We start from the raw sequence: 15,693 nt of genomic DNA, 5'->3' as shown, positions 1-15,693 counted from the left end.
TAAATTATGAATAACATTATTTTTTATGATGTACAGATAGTACACGCGACCCACCAATCTTAAAATTTTATAGAACATAGAGACACGCATATATATATATATATATATATATATATAATATAAAATATTTTTTTATATAAATCATAATAATATTTTAATATTATATTGATATTAAAATATAAATTATTTTTTAATTATTTTTAATATATTATTAATTATATAAAATATTTAAATTATTTTTTTAATAAATAATAATATATACTATTTTAAAATTTATTTTAATAATACATATTAAAAATAAGGTTGGACGCTGACACGTAATAATACTTAAATATGTCTGTCTAAATTTTTTTTTTAGTTTTTATTAAGATATGATTGGACACAGCAAACACACGTATCGAACGAATATCAATGAATGTTGCGTCCGAAATATGTCCGACACACAAATACGATAACTCAGACGAAATGTACGTACTTTATAGAGTACTTCAAACTTTATTATTTGACTTAATTAAACTTAGTTCATATATAAAAAAATTTAAATGTGTAGTATTATATTCAATATCTATCATAAAGAATAGTTACAAAATTTATTTAAAATGTCTTAATAATTACAAGTTTTAATTTTATTAAATTCATAACTTATGGGTGCCCTCTTAATAATAATTTACTGTTAAGAAAGTCATACTACTTTACAAACCTGAAAGTTAGGTTGTTACTTTCATAGGTGTGTTTGAAATTTACGTTAGAAAAGAGAGAAGTCAGTTTGAGTGTCTTGAACGTTCTATTTTTATGTTTGACAATTTTTTAGAACTCTAAAAGCAGAAGTGCTTCCAAACATACACGTAAAACTAAAAATTGTAATTTCTCCGATGACCTTGGGAAAGGTTGATTACTGTTGAGAAATTAGGTAAAAAATTTATTCATTTTTTACTAACTTTATCCTTCATTTTCTTCTATAAAAATGATACAAATAACTATATAACTTTCACCGTAATTTTTTGTGTTTTTCGTTTTAAATTTTTTTTATCAAGATCTTTCAGATTTGTTTTAATCACTGTTTAGGTAAATATTTAAAATTTTTTTATTACTTTTAGTACTCTCTTTCAAATTTTGATTTTTATGTTTTTTATTGTATTATTTTTATTTATATGATAAATATTTTTTATATTATTTTTGTAGTATTCTGACGTTATATTTTTAGAGTTCATACTATTTTCTAGTTCATATGAATTTTTTTTATCATTTATTATATTATTTTTTATATGTATATTTTTTAAAGTATTTTTTATTTTTATTTAGTTTTGTTCGTATAATTTTTTATTTATTTTTATTGTATTTTTTTTTCATATAACAAATATTATTGATATAAATTCTTATTTTTATTAATTTTTATGATATTTTTATTATTTTTGTTTATATAAATTTTTTTTATCTTTTATTTGTACTATATTTATGTTGTGTATAAAATTTTTTATTTTTTATTAGATTTTATTTATATAAATTTTATTTACTTCTTATTATAATTTTATATGTTAACTTCTGTTATTTTATCAACTTTTATATGATACTTTAATTTGGTAAGTAAATATTAATTTTATTATAAAATTAATTAATAAAATTTATTTAATATAAAAAATTATTTAAATTGATGTTTCTTTTAATAATTTTTTTATCTAAAAGTGATTATGAGTAGTATAGTTCAAACAATATTTATTTTACTATAATCCATTTTGATATAAAAGTTGTCAAACATAAATCACGTTAACACAAACTTTTTTTTTTTGTTTTATCAAAATCAAGTTTGAAAAATCAATTTTATACAAATTTTTGTTTGTAAACTGTAATCCAAGCACACACATAATACTGCATTTATTTTTCATTGCTCTAGTTGTGCACGTTATTAAAAAAAATGTTCAAAAGATAATAAAAATAAGTTTAAATTAGTTCAATTCTTTTATTTTATATTTATTAATTATTATTAAAATAAATAAATAATTTTAAATGTAATAAACATATAATTATAAATATTATATATATATAATTATAAATATTAAATTATATAAAATACTTTTATGTTATCATCTTCTTAATATTATTATGATTTTTTTTATATCATGTGAAAAGAAAAAGAAAAAGTAGTGAAAATGCAAAATAAGTAACATTGAATAGGGATATTCGTGGGTATGGATAATCCGATTATCCATCTAATTCTATTATATCGATTTTAGACTCAATGGATAATTAGGTACGTACAATCGAATCTGACCCTATTAAATTCGATCCTAATTAGTTTCGGATATTAATTCTAAAATTGTGGAACCCAAACCAATTCAATTATGCAATTAATTTAATATTAATTAAAAAATAAATAGAATCTAATAATATATAGATACAAAAGATCAATTATCATATATTTATATATAAATATATATTATTTAATTTATTTTTAATATATATTTTATAAAAATTAAATAATTAATATAATGACTAAATTTTTGTATATATATATAATATAACAAGATTAATTTTTAAAACATTTACTACTTCACAAGTCATCGAAATACACTACAAATTTAAAAATAAAGTTGATCCAAATAAGACTAAAAATATATTTAATAATAAAAAAAATTATATATAATTATTTTTATATAAAATTAATAACTAATAAAAATTATTAAAAAATAATTGAATTACACATATTAAATTATTTAATAATTTTTATTTATTAACATTACACAAAAAGAATCACATGAATATCAATAAATTATAAATTAAATGACATAATCTGTTTTAGATAAAGTGAAATCGACTTCACGTGAAGTTGATACTTGAGAGTCGTTAGGCACTTGAGTTTCCAACTCTCTTTTAATACACGATGTGTATGTAATGTGAAGTTGATATTTGAGAGCGTTAGCGCAGTTGAGTTTCCAACTCTCTTTTAATACACGATGTGTATGTATATGTTTATGATAACGAATGGAGGTAACATGAGTGGGCAGAGTGGCCAGTGGCTATATATATATACAAGTGGGTTATGGACTTCTATGCTTTGGAAAAGGATATACATAATAAGAATTAAGAAACAAGTTAACAATAATCATGGCTTTCAAGACTTGGATCTACGACCAAATCCAAGAACCACTTCTTTCCAACATTTACCTATGGCTACTCTTTACAATCACCGTCTTCTTCGTCTTCAACCACACAAAGAAATCCAAACCCAATCCAATGAACCTTCCTCCATCACCACCAAAACTACCCTTCATCGGAAACCTCCTCCAGTTCGGCACACTCCCACACCTTTCTCTTCGAAACCTCTCCAACACTTACGGCGACATCATGATGCTACAATTGGGTCAAAAACCCAACCCAACTCTGGTAGTTTCATCCGCCGAACTTGCAAAAAAGATAGCCAAAAACCACGACCTAGTTTTCTCAAACCGGCCACAAAACACGGCCACGAAGATCTTGTTGTACGGCGCCACCGACGTCGGGTTCGGGCTCTACGGAGACGATTGGAGGCAGAAGAGGAAGATATGCGTGCTCCAGCTTCTTAGCACGAGAAGAGTGCAATCATTCAGAGCGATCCGAGAAGAGGAAGTTGAAGAGATGGTGAGGGTGTTGATGAGAGCGAGTTCAAACGAGGAAGCGGTGAACTTGGGGGAGATGGTGGTTTCGAGTTCGAACAACATAGTTTGTAAGTGCGCGTTGGGAAGAAAGTACGGAAAAGAAGGTGGGATTCAAGATTTGGCGAGGAGAGTGATGATTTATTTGACGGCGTTTACAGTGGGGGATTATTTTCCGGCATTGGGTTGGGTTGATGTGGTTAGTGGGAAGATTGGGAGGTATAGAGAGACTTTTAAAACGTTGGATGGATTGTTTGATAAGGTTATTGAAGAGCATAAAATGGCAAAGAAGGGAGAAAGTGATGGTGATGGTAGTAGTAATGATAAGAAGGATTTGGTGGATGTACTACTTGGAATTCAAGAAGATGCTGCTATGGTTGATGGGGAGTATAAGCTTACCAACAATGACATTAAATCACTTCTCATGGTATGCCCTATCTATCTTTTCTCTACTCCCTTCTTAGCTTTTCAATTTGATTGAAACTCAAATGCATTTCACTTCACCTAAAGTTATTAGATGAGAGCCATTAAATAAAAATTTAGTCAAATCAGTCAAATTATTTAACGACTTTCAGTTATTAACTTTCCGTAAAATCGACAAACTGAGTTTTTACCTTTCAATTTCATAACCAACAATCTGCTACTCGATAAGGTGACCCACCCCTCCAAGTTTTTATGTAAAGGCAAAAAAATATAAAAAAAAATTCGACGAACCATAATTTATTGTTTTCGACTAATATTTAATTATTAACATAATTTCTTTAGTTATCAATTTATCTATTAATATACTTTTAATTTATGCTTTTAAATGTTGTTGGTTAACGTTGATAAAAAATAATAAATTTTATTAATTTTTTAATATTTTTCAAAAATATTATTATATATATATATATATATATATATGAATACTAAAATTAATTATTGAATTAGTCATTATATATTTTAAAATATATTTTATATTAATAATTAAAATGATGGTTAATTTTTTTTTGTATATATCTAACATAATTGAAAGACATCATATATAAATTTTTAAATTGTTTAATATATTTGACTAATAAGTTATAATTATAAAATTTTTAACTATCATTTTTATACGAAAATTATTAATGTTGCAAGTGTGAGATGTATGAAATTAGTCCCATATTAAAAAAAAATTAAAAAAAGTAAAGAGTTTATAAGATAAGAGATCCATGCATTAACTTATTACCTTAACTTGTTACCTTATTTTGGTCGGCTTAGTTTATTTAAAAAAAAAATTGTAACTAAGAATTCATTAGTAAAAATAAAAGTTTTAAAAAACTAACAATTTCTTACTAATAGATAATTAATGCATTAAATTTAATTTTTATACATAGACTAACCATGATTTACGTTCATATATTACATAATTTTCACACACTTGTGATAACAATAGAGACATAAATTATTATATTTTATATATTTACGTTCTTTTTTTTTTCATTATTTAGATTTGCAATCTTTTATTTATATTTGATTTCTATATTTTTACGAATTAGCAACATAACTCATAATTGAATAATAAATTTTGCATAAAAAGTTGGAGTATACTAATTAAACACATATTGTACTTGTTTGAGTGTTGAGTGTTATTAAGTTGATAAAAAAAGATAATAAAAAAATAATTTTTTTAATTTTTAAAATATTTAATAAATTTTTAATAGTAAAAATAATTTTTTTTAAAAAGTTATAATTTATATTCTTTTAAATAATAAATAAATAAATAATATTTTTATATTATTATATCTAAATATAATTGATAAATAAAAAAATTTTTTGAATTAAATATAAAATTATTTTATTTTTCTATAAATTTTTTTAAAAATTCAGTCAAACAAACAAATTGTCAATAACAAAAATCGAAAGCGAAACTTAGGGGAAAAAAAAAAAAAAGTAAGAACCCAAAGGAGTACGTAGTTTTTGTCCCATATGTATTATCTCATAAGATGAATTCAACAGATGAGGTCAAAGGATATATTACGTATCTCATTCAGATCATTCATCTCTTATCCAATATTTACGGAACCGAGTCATATTAGTGCCTTACAGACAAAGGAACGACAATATATGTCTCATCTTTCACTTTATTAATAAATAAATAAATAAATAAAAGAAAAAGAATCCGGCTTTTTAAGCTAAGCCTTAATTTCTTGTATTTATTAATTATGTGCTAAGAAAGACAAAAAAATTATATATTTGATTAAATTATTATTTAATATTTTTTAGTTATTAATTTTATATATACGTGAATATAATTTTTTTTTACTAATTGTATTTTAAATATTTTATTAAACACATATATTTAAAAAAATATTATTTTTTCTAATCGAGTAAGTATCTAAATTATGAATGTTTAGTTTTTATATGAAATGAGAATGTTTTTAAATATCTAAATTTTTATATATTATGTTGACATCTATTTTTATAATTTTTAAATAATTTTTACTGCCAGAAGTTAATTTTATTTAATATATGTTACGGATCCGGCCCACGGATCCTACACCTAGAACGGTCCCCGAACCCGGTTACCAGGGTCCGACCCGCTTCGCCCTTCCAGAAGGCTCGAAATCAGCCCACTAGAGCTCCTAACCAACTTTCGAATTCAAACGTCTCCCTTATCTTAGCCAAATAAGATAAGATAAGATAAGATAAGATATTCACCATCACCTATAAATAGAGGACACAGGTCCCTCCAGATATTCATTCATTCCTCACACTTTCTACCTCTTTGATCCATTCTGACTTGAGCGTCGGAGTGTCTTTGCAGGTACCGCCCCCCATTGCTCCAGGCAAGTGATCCGGCATCTGCCTCAACCCACAAGTTCTCGATTCATCTCTCAACCCGTACCAGAGACATCTTGTACATTGGCGCCGTCTGTGGGGACTTTGCAACATTGTGGCAGCATGGCGGATAACCCAGAAGAGCAATCATCAAACTCAGATTTCTTGGGTGTAGCTGAGAGCAAAAAGGAATAATGTTTCCTTAACTTGCATCATCTTTGCAGGGATAACACACCTTCGCCCTACTCCAACGGCGAAATCCCAAAGGAATAATATTTTCTTAACTTGCATCATCTTTGCAAGGATAACACACATTTGCCCTACTCCAACGGCAAAATCCCAAAGGAATAATGTTTCCTTAACTTGCATCACCTTTGCAGTGATAACACACCTTCGCCCTATTCCAACGGCGAAACTCCAATGGCAAAATCCCAAAGGAATAATGTTTCCTTAACTTGCATCACCTTTGCAGTGATAACACACCTTCGTCCTATTCCAACGGCGAAACTCCAATGGCGAAACTCCAATGGCGAAATCCCAAAGGAATAATGTTTCCTTAACTTGCATCACATTTGCAGTGATAACATACCTTCGTCCTACTCCAACGGCGAAATCCCAAAGGAACAATGTTTCTTCGACTTGCAATCACCTTCTTAGTGATAACACTCTTTATGCACCCTCGCCCTATTCCAACGGTGAAATTCTAAATCCTCCGAGCCCAAAGTCTCACCTCCCTTTAGTGGGACACCTCCACCTCTTGGGCCCTCTCATTCACCACTCCCCTCATTCGTCCTTCCAAGCGCCATGGCCCCATCTTCTCCCTCTATTTTGGCTCCATGCCCATCGTTGTTGCTTCTTCTTTTGAGCTCTTCAAGCTCTTCTTCCAAACCCACGAGGTCACCTCCTTCAAACACCAGGTTCCAAACCTCTGCCATCCGCCGCCTCACCTATGACAAATCTGTCGCCATGATCCCCCTTCGGACCTTACTGAAAATTCATAAGGAAGCTCATCATGAACGACCTCCTTAAATGCTACCACCCTGGCCAAGCTCAGACCTCTCAGGAGCTAATAGATCAAGAAAGTTCTCAAGGTTCTTGCATAGATGCGGGGGACAGCCAAATCGTGGCGGCATGACGGAGAACCTCGAGGAGCAATCCTCCACCCAACACCCCAACTCCCGAACTCCAAGATAACACTCCTCCCACCCAGGGAGGATAATAAGCGCGGCACATCGCCAACCAACCCCAACCCAGCAACAATCAAGATAGGACAACCGTCCTCCCACTGAAGCTCGGCCACCCGACGGCCTAGGAGAGAAGGCGGTCCAGATAATCCAAGAGCTGTGCCTCAGGGTGCAAGACCTCAAAGGCCGAGTTACACCCAAAGAAAAGCACAATGCCGAAAAAAAAACGGAACTCACGCAACCTCTAGATCAGGATCTCGCCATGAAACCAGGCACGGCGGATCGCCAGAACGGCGACATGCCAAGAGATACAATCGCAGCATCTGCCGTGACCACGGACATGACAGGATGCCTGAACGACGACACAGCAAAAGGTATGATCGCAGCGTCCCACGCAACCCGGCTCATCAACATGAAACGGACAACGACCGACGACATCAAGAGGCCAAATGCACAAGAAGTGACCACGTGATAATGGGAGCCATTCCCTTCACTGAAAGAATCCTGAAAGCAAAACTCCCTAAAGGCTTCGACAAACCTACGGATATGAAGTACGACGGAACCAAAGACTTCCAGGAGCACCTAACGGCCTTCAAGGCCAGGATGAACCTAGAAGGGGCCGCTGACGCGGTCCGAGGTAAGGCCTTCCCAGTAACCCTAGCTGGGCCAACGATTAAATGGTTCAATGCCCTCCCCAATGGATCCATAACTGGCTTCCATGATATCTCACGGAAGTTTATGGCCCAATTCACCACCAGAATTACCAAAGCTAAACACCCCATCAGCTTATTAGGGGTCACATAGAAACAAGACGAATCCACACGAAAATACCTGGACCGCTTCAACGATGAATGTCTAACGATTGATGGACTCACGGATTTCGTCGCAAGCCTCTGTTTAACCAACGGGCTCATGAACGAAGACTTCCGCAAACACCTCACCACCAAGCCAGTATGGACCATGCACGAGATCCAAAACATCGCCAGAGACTACATAAACGACGAGGAGATCAGCCAGGTCGTCGCCGCCAATAAACGACAACACGGCAACACTCCACACGGCAACCCGACTTCCCGCCATAATCCGATGCCCAGAGAAAGTCAAAGAGACCAACCCAAACAAACCAACACAAACCGACCACCCAGGATTGGGAAATTCTCGAACTACACCCCCCTGACAGCCTCGATTACCGAGATATACCACCAGATAGCGGATCGGGGTATTATCCCAAAAGCCCGACAACTCAAAGAAAGAACGGGCAGCAACAAGACCCTTTACTGCAACTACCACCGAGGTTACGGGCACAGGACACAAGACTGTTTCGACCTTAAAGACACCCTCAAACAAGCTATAAGAGACGGCAAACCCCCAGATTTCGCCAAAATCATCAGGGAACCAAAATGCGCGGAAAAAGACAAGTCGCCTGAGAGGGAAGGACGCAACCTGAGAACACAAAAACAACCTCCCAGGGAAAGTCCAGAAGACGACCCAGCCATAGTAGTAAATGTCATCACGGGCAAGGATGTGTCAGGCAAGTCAAGATCAACACTAAAAAAGGACCTCAAATTCTTGGCCGTCAGAGATCAAGCCCCAGCTACCACAGCCGACAAAACGATAACTTTTTTGCCCGAGGATTGCCAGCACAGCACCTCGGCCGAAGACGCACCTTTTGTCATCTCGGCGAGAATCGGAACAGGACTAGTTCGGAGAATACTAGTGGACACCGGCGCAGACTCCAACATCCTCTTCCGAGGTGCCTTCAACAAGCTCGGGCTCCGCAACGAAAATCTCCAAACACACCGCAACGGTGTCATGGGACTCGGAGACAACTTCCTCAAGCCAGACGGTTCCATCATTCTTCCCCTTACCATAGGGACGGGAAGCCAGAGGAAGACAATCCTTTCCGAGTTCGTGGTCCTCAAGAACTCCACCGCTTATAACGTCATCCTCGGAAGGAAAACAATCAACGACCTCTCCGCCGTCATCTTTACCAAATACCTTCTAATGAAGTTCACGGCAGAAGATGGCTCCGTCGGAACCATCCACAGAGACCAGAAAACCGTGGTAGAATACGACAACATCAGCACTAGTCCTACGCAAGAGATCCCGAGACACGGTAGGCATCTTCCTTTCCGATCTCGATGCACACCAAAATTCACGCAGAACCATGGGAGGAAACGAAAAAGAAGCAAAGTAGGGCCTTGCAGACAAGGTCAGGAGTATAGCACACCTACGTGAGCTAGCCCTAAAATAGAGAATAAGCCTAAGGTACAATGGCAGCACGGTACGACGAGACTTCGGACCAGGAGACCTCGTCTTATGACAAAACAACATCGGTCTACCCACTCCCAATAAAACGGATATCCAAATAATAAAACGGATATCCAAATAACAAAACGGGTATCCAAATAACAAAAAATAGCGGCCCGGGAAGCGATCACTCCGAGGCTAACAAAATAGATATCCAAATAATAAAACGGATATCCAAATAAGTAAACGGCTACCCGGAAATCGATCACCCTGAGGCCAACAAAACGGATATCCAAATAAGCAAACGACTACCCGGGAATCGATCACCCCGAAGCCAATAAAACGGATATCCAAATAAGTAAACGGCTACCCGGGAATCGATCACCCCGAGGCCAACAAAATGGATATCCAAATAATAAAACGGATATCCAAATAAGCAAACGGCTACCCGGAAATCGATCACCCCGAAGCCAATAAAACGGATATCCAAATAAGTAAACGGCTACCCGGGAATCGATCACCCCGAGGCCAACAAAATGGATATCCAAATAATAAAACGGGTATCTAAATAAGTAAACGGCTACCCGAGAATCGATCACCCCGAAACCAATAAAACGGATATCCAAATAAGTAAACGGCTACCCGGGAATCGAACACCCGAGGCCAATAAAACGGATATCCAAATAACAAAAATAGTGACTCGTGAATCGATCACCCGCAAAGCCAACAAAACGGGAATCCAAATAAGCTAAATAAACAAAGTCTTAAAATCGGCCCACCAAGAGGCCTAAAATAAGTTCACAATAACGGCCCAAAAAAGGCCACACAAAACAAGCATGAGCTGACGGTCTTCCAACTCGCGGAAAGCCATACTGACCAACATCCTACCAATTGGTGCATGATGACGTCACGCCCTTTTCAGGCCCCTCACAGTTTCCCGAACTACAGAGAATCGGACTCTCCAATGACTTAGCATTGAGACCAAGAAAGCATACTCTCATGCTCCGGGGGCAACTGTTCCAGACCCAATCTCCGGGCCCTTCTTCGGAACGGTCATCAAACCCGGCATGTGATGAGACGCCCAAACAACGCGCTCCTCGCCTGACCATGAAACGGCTAGGAACTCCCCAAATCCTCGACCTCGATCGGAAAAACCAAACAACGATCTCCTTGCCAAACCACAACGGCGAGGAAAAGGTTTCTCCAGCGATGAGACCGAGCACCCTCACTCTCTCGCTCCGGGGGCAACTGTTACGGATCCGGCCCACGGATCCTACACCCAGAACGGTCCCCGAACCCGGTTACCAGGGTCCGACCCGCTTCGCCCTTCCAGAAAGCTCGGAACCAGCCCACTAGAGCTCCTAACCAACTTTCGAATTCAAACGTCTCCCTTATCTTAGCCAAATAAGATAAGATAAGATAAGATAATTCAAACGTCTCCCTTATCTTAGCCAAATAAGATAAGATAAGATATTCACCATCACCTATAAATAGAGGACCCAGGTCCCTCCAGGTATTCATTCATTCCTCACACTTTCTACCTCTTTGATCCATTCTGACTTGAGCGTCGGAGTGTCTTTGCAGGTACCGCCCCTTCATTGTTGGTCACAGTTCTGGTGCTAGAGCTGGGGCATCAGTTGCATCTTCAATGATACCTCCATATCCAGGTAGCAATGCCCGGGCCCGAGACAGAGTCCAGGCTCTTCAGGCATACTATCAACCTCCACAACCTCCTAATTCTACCTCAATGCGGACTCCTAATGCCTCTGACACTAGAAGGTCCAGCAGCCATAATGGGTCAGCTCAATTAGCACAAGTGGCCTCATCACCAGACCAAAGCGGTGGCTTCTTATTGATTCCATCAGGTTCATCGGGACGCAATTTTCCGGAAGAAGCCCATCTGCCAAGTCGCTTCCAAGGTTGGGAAAGAGATCACTTGCCTTCATTATCATTCAATCATGTGGATAGAGAATCAAGTTGGAGAGCATACCACCAGGCTGCCAGCGGATCAGAGCCAAGTTTCAGGTCCAGCAGCTTTCAGTTGAGGCACGGATCAGAAAGAATGCCTTCACAAAATCGATGATACACTTGTTTTTATGTCCTGTTCCCTCTGAACTCTGAAGCAATCGGCTGTTCATGGAAAATCCTATTTTATGTTTGCTTTGAGAAATGTTATTTAATGCTTTGGCCTGGCTGGCATGTTATGTTAGACTTATATACTCTGGCTGGCCCTGGAATTGATCTTTCTGGCAGCCACGAGGCAGTGTGATGGACATTGCTTCTAGTTTCTTTGTTTTGGTGGGCATCAAATAAGATGTTATCTACTAGTTGGAGAGATCAGGTTTTTGAAAAGAATGTTGGGGATTGTCACGTCTTAAGTGAAAGATTAAGTGCATGAGAATTGAGAGCAGTTGTGGACTTGTGGTTGGACCTTTAGCTGGTAAACAATGTTTGTGTTTGATTGGCTCATGAAAATACTATGTATTGTCAAATGTGATTGTAATCTGTTAATATCAGACGCATGGTATAGATCTCGCTTGAAAACTAGTCGACACTTTCAAGGTTGATTTGCACAAATTAATGTGGTTAAAATTTTAGTTAGTATTTGTTACGGCCCGGCCCAAACCCTCTGCTGGCTTGGGCCGATCCGAGCTCCACCCGACCCGAACGGTTAGGGATAGGACGCCCCATCGCCGACCCGGACACGCGTCCGTAACAGCTCACCCACAGCTGTGAAGGGAACACCTCGAGAGTAGTGGGCCTGCCTTTACAGGGCCCACCCCTGACAATATATAAGGGGAATATTGGCTCTTCCCCCGAGGTACGTCACATATCACATCACCCTTTTCGCCTGCACATTTACTGACAAGAGCGTCGGAGTGTCTTTGCAGGTGGCACCCCCTTTTTTCCACACGAAGTATTCGGGACCTCGCGCAACTCTAGCCGACAGTCCACGACTTGACGAGCCCCTACCATCTCCCAGGATCTTCACCCAAACCGACCGGAAACCGACTTACCAAACAATATATAATTATTCAATTATATTATGTGTACATTAAAATTAATTATTAAAATATAAATATATATTAAAAATAAATTAAATTATTTATTTATATATAAATATATTAATAATTAATTTTAATAACCGATTTTAGTATATAAATAACATGTTGATTTGATAGCGATTAGATTGAATTGAGTGTCTAATTATTATACTCCACTTCAACGTAACCTCCTGGACAACAGATTTCGTATGCAAACCGTCAGACGCAAAATCTTCAAAATCTTATTAGTTTATTACATGCTCATCATAATATAGCTAGTAGCTAGTAACTAGCTATTCTAAATATATTATGATTTCTGATTTAGAAGTTGTTGACTATTTTGATATTTTATTCAATGGTTTCCTTTTCATTTGTTGTATATATATATATATATATATATATATAATCCACATCAATCGTTAAATTAAACTATTTTTATTCGAATAATTTTCAGATAGATAATATTATATATATATATATATATATATATATATATTAATAATAATATACAATTTTTTTTTTTCTTAATTTTTACAAAACAGATTATGGAACCAAATATTTTTTCAAACAATGTGATATCTTACATTGGATAAACTTTTAACCCTTCTTTCTCTTACTAAAATTACAAAATGCTCTTGTAAATAAATTATGGCCAATACGTACTAAATATTTAAACAGTGATTTTAAATCCAAAAATTAAACATACTCTGAAAATTAATCATTAAATTATAGTAAAAACTCACATGGGGTTAGTGAAAAATTGTTAAATAATAATTTAGTAAAATTTATTAAATTATCTAATGATTCTTAAGTATTAATTTTATATTAAAATAAACTACATGTAAAATTTTACTTTAAGTTATACACTATATATTAATTATTTCACATATTTTTATTTTCTGTTTCATATGTATTTGATTAGCTAATTTAATTTCGTAATATAAAATAAGGTTAAAGATAGAGATAGAGGGATGAAGCTTAGCTTGTTAATTTTAGAAAAAAAAATGTTTCAATTATAAATAAAGAGTGTCGGTTAATATATTTTGATTATAAAATTGATAATATATATATATATAATAAATTGATGAATTATTGCAGGACATGTTTGTAGGGGGCACGGACACAACTTCAGCAACTATAGAATGGGCAATGACAAGACTTGTGCAAAATCCAGAAATTATGAAGAAAGTTCAAGAAGAAGTGAGAAGGGTTGTGAGATGTAACAACTCATCAAAAGTGGAAGAAAACCACATCAACCAAATGCAATACTTCAAGTGTGTAGTGAAGGAGACTCTACGGTTGCACCCACCTTGCACCGTTTTGCCTCCACGAGAGACAATGGCTCATGTCAAACTCAATGGATTCGATATTCCAGCAAAAACAATGGTAACCACCTAACCTAATTATTCATTCTCTACACATTTTCTTTTTAACTTTTATTAATTTTATAAATATAAGTATAACTATTTTCATGAATATTATTTTCTACCATATCTGCATATTTATTTTATGATAAAATATAGTTTTATCTTTAAAATTTATTATTTTAAAAATATCTTTAAATTTTAATTTATTTTAATTTTGTTTAAAAAAATTTTATTTATATCAAATATACTTCTACATTAAATTTTAAAGTTTAGGATTAATCTAACAATAATATTTAACAACGAAAAATTCTTACTGAAAATTTGTGTTTGGCTTTTCTTATAAGATAATTCTTTGTTGATGAATTGATTTTAAATTTTTTAAAAATTTAGTTGACAAGGATATAATTTGATACAAATTGAAAATTTTTGAGATAAAATTAAAATGAATTAAAACTTAAGAATATTTTTAAAATTTTTAGTAAATTTTAAGTAAAAAAATATATTTTATTTATCCCTTATTTTATTAAATTTGTGGTATAGGTTTAATTTATCATATTTAATATAATTGTGTATTTGTATTGGTACAACATATAGGTACTAACTAATGCATGGGCAATTCAAAGGGATCCAAAATTGTGGGAAAGGCCTGAGGAGTTCATGCCTGAGAGATTTGAGAAAAGTGAAATTGATTTCAATGGTGATCAATGGTTTGAGTTCCTTCCATTTGGATATGGGAGAAGGGGTTGTCCTGGAGTGTTCTTTGGGGTTGCTATTGTTGAGTATGTTCTTGCTAGCCTTCTCTATTGGTTCGATTGGAAGCTTCCAGAAAATATTTCATCAGCTCATGATATTGATATGAGTGAGGAATATGGACTCGTTGTCTCAAAGAAAGTGCCTCTTCACCTTAAACCAATAGCACATGTTAGAGCTTAATTAATTAATCTATTAAAGTCATTATATTAGCTAATGTTGTTTCCGTGTTAATTATCTTTGCTTTATTGTGATGTATAGTGTATTAAGAAAAATTCTATCTATTCTATTATATAAAAATCGGATGTCTGCACTTAATGATGAAACTGACCTGGCATATTTTGGAGAGTATTTTTCGATTTAATTGTTTTAACTCATTCAATACAGTTTATTGCACTGACTTAATTATATCAACTAATTAATTTGATTAGATATTTAAATATTAATATAATTAATATAATTTATTATAATTTATATTACTTAATTAATTATATTACATTAATTATAATTTGTTAGATTGGTGAATTAGTCTTTTCATTTATAAAGTCTAAAATAAAATAAATAAATTGTTATTTATTCTAATTAAATTTATTTATATACTATATATGAATTATCGTTAAGTTATAAAACATAGAACTTGTAGATTGTGATAAAAACACAAATCAGA

The 15,693-nt window shown here is 34.1% G+C and overlaps 1 protein-coding gene across 2 annotated transcripts; it reads left to right on the top strand.

Annotated features, from left to right (window-relative positions):
* Positions 1-2,713: 2,713 nt before the first annotated feature.
* LOC112776203 (phenylacetaldehyde oxime monooxygenase CYP71AN24) lies at positions 2,714-15,352 on the top strand. Of its 2 annotated transcripts, XM_025820255.3 has the most exons (3): positions 2,714-4,056; positions 14,008-14,295; positions 14,871-15,352. In XM_025820255.3, exons 1-3 carry the CDS (start codon positions 3,103-3,105, stop codon positions 15,207-15,209), a joined length of 1,581 nt encoding a protein of 526 aa, XP_025676040.1. In that variant the 5' UTR covers positions 2,714-3,102; the 3' UTR covers positions 15,210-15,352. The 2 variants fall into 2 exon arrangements, with proteins under 2 accessions (XP_025676040.1, XP_025676041.1); XM_025820256.3 differs by lacking the exons at positions 14,008-14,295; positions 14,871-15,352 and adding an exon at positions 6,418-12,409 and having other exon boundaries at positions 2,988-4,056.
* The last annotated feature ends 341 nt before the right edge of the window (positions 15,353-15,693 follow it).

This window comes from Arachis hypogaea, chromosome 19 (assembly GCF_003086295.3).
Source record: "Arachis hypogaea cultivar Tifrunner chromosome 19, arahy.Tifrunner.gnm2.J5K5, whole genome shotgun sequence".
Classification (NCBI taxonomy): Eukaryota; Viridiplantae; Streptophyta; class Magnoliopsida; order Fabales; family Fabaceae; genus Arachis; species Arachis hypogaea.
The sequence above is the reverse complement of the archived record's forward strand: the minus strand, read 5'-3'. Positions and strand labels throughout refer to the sequence as shown.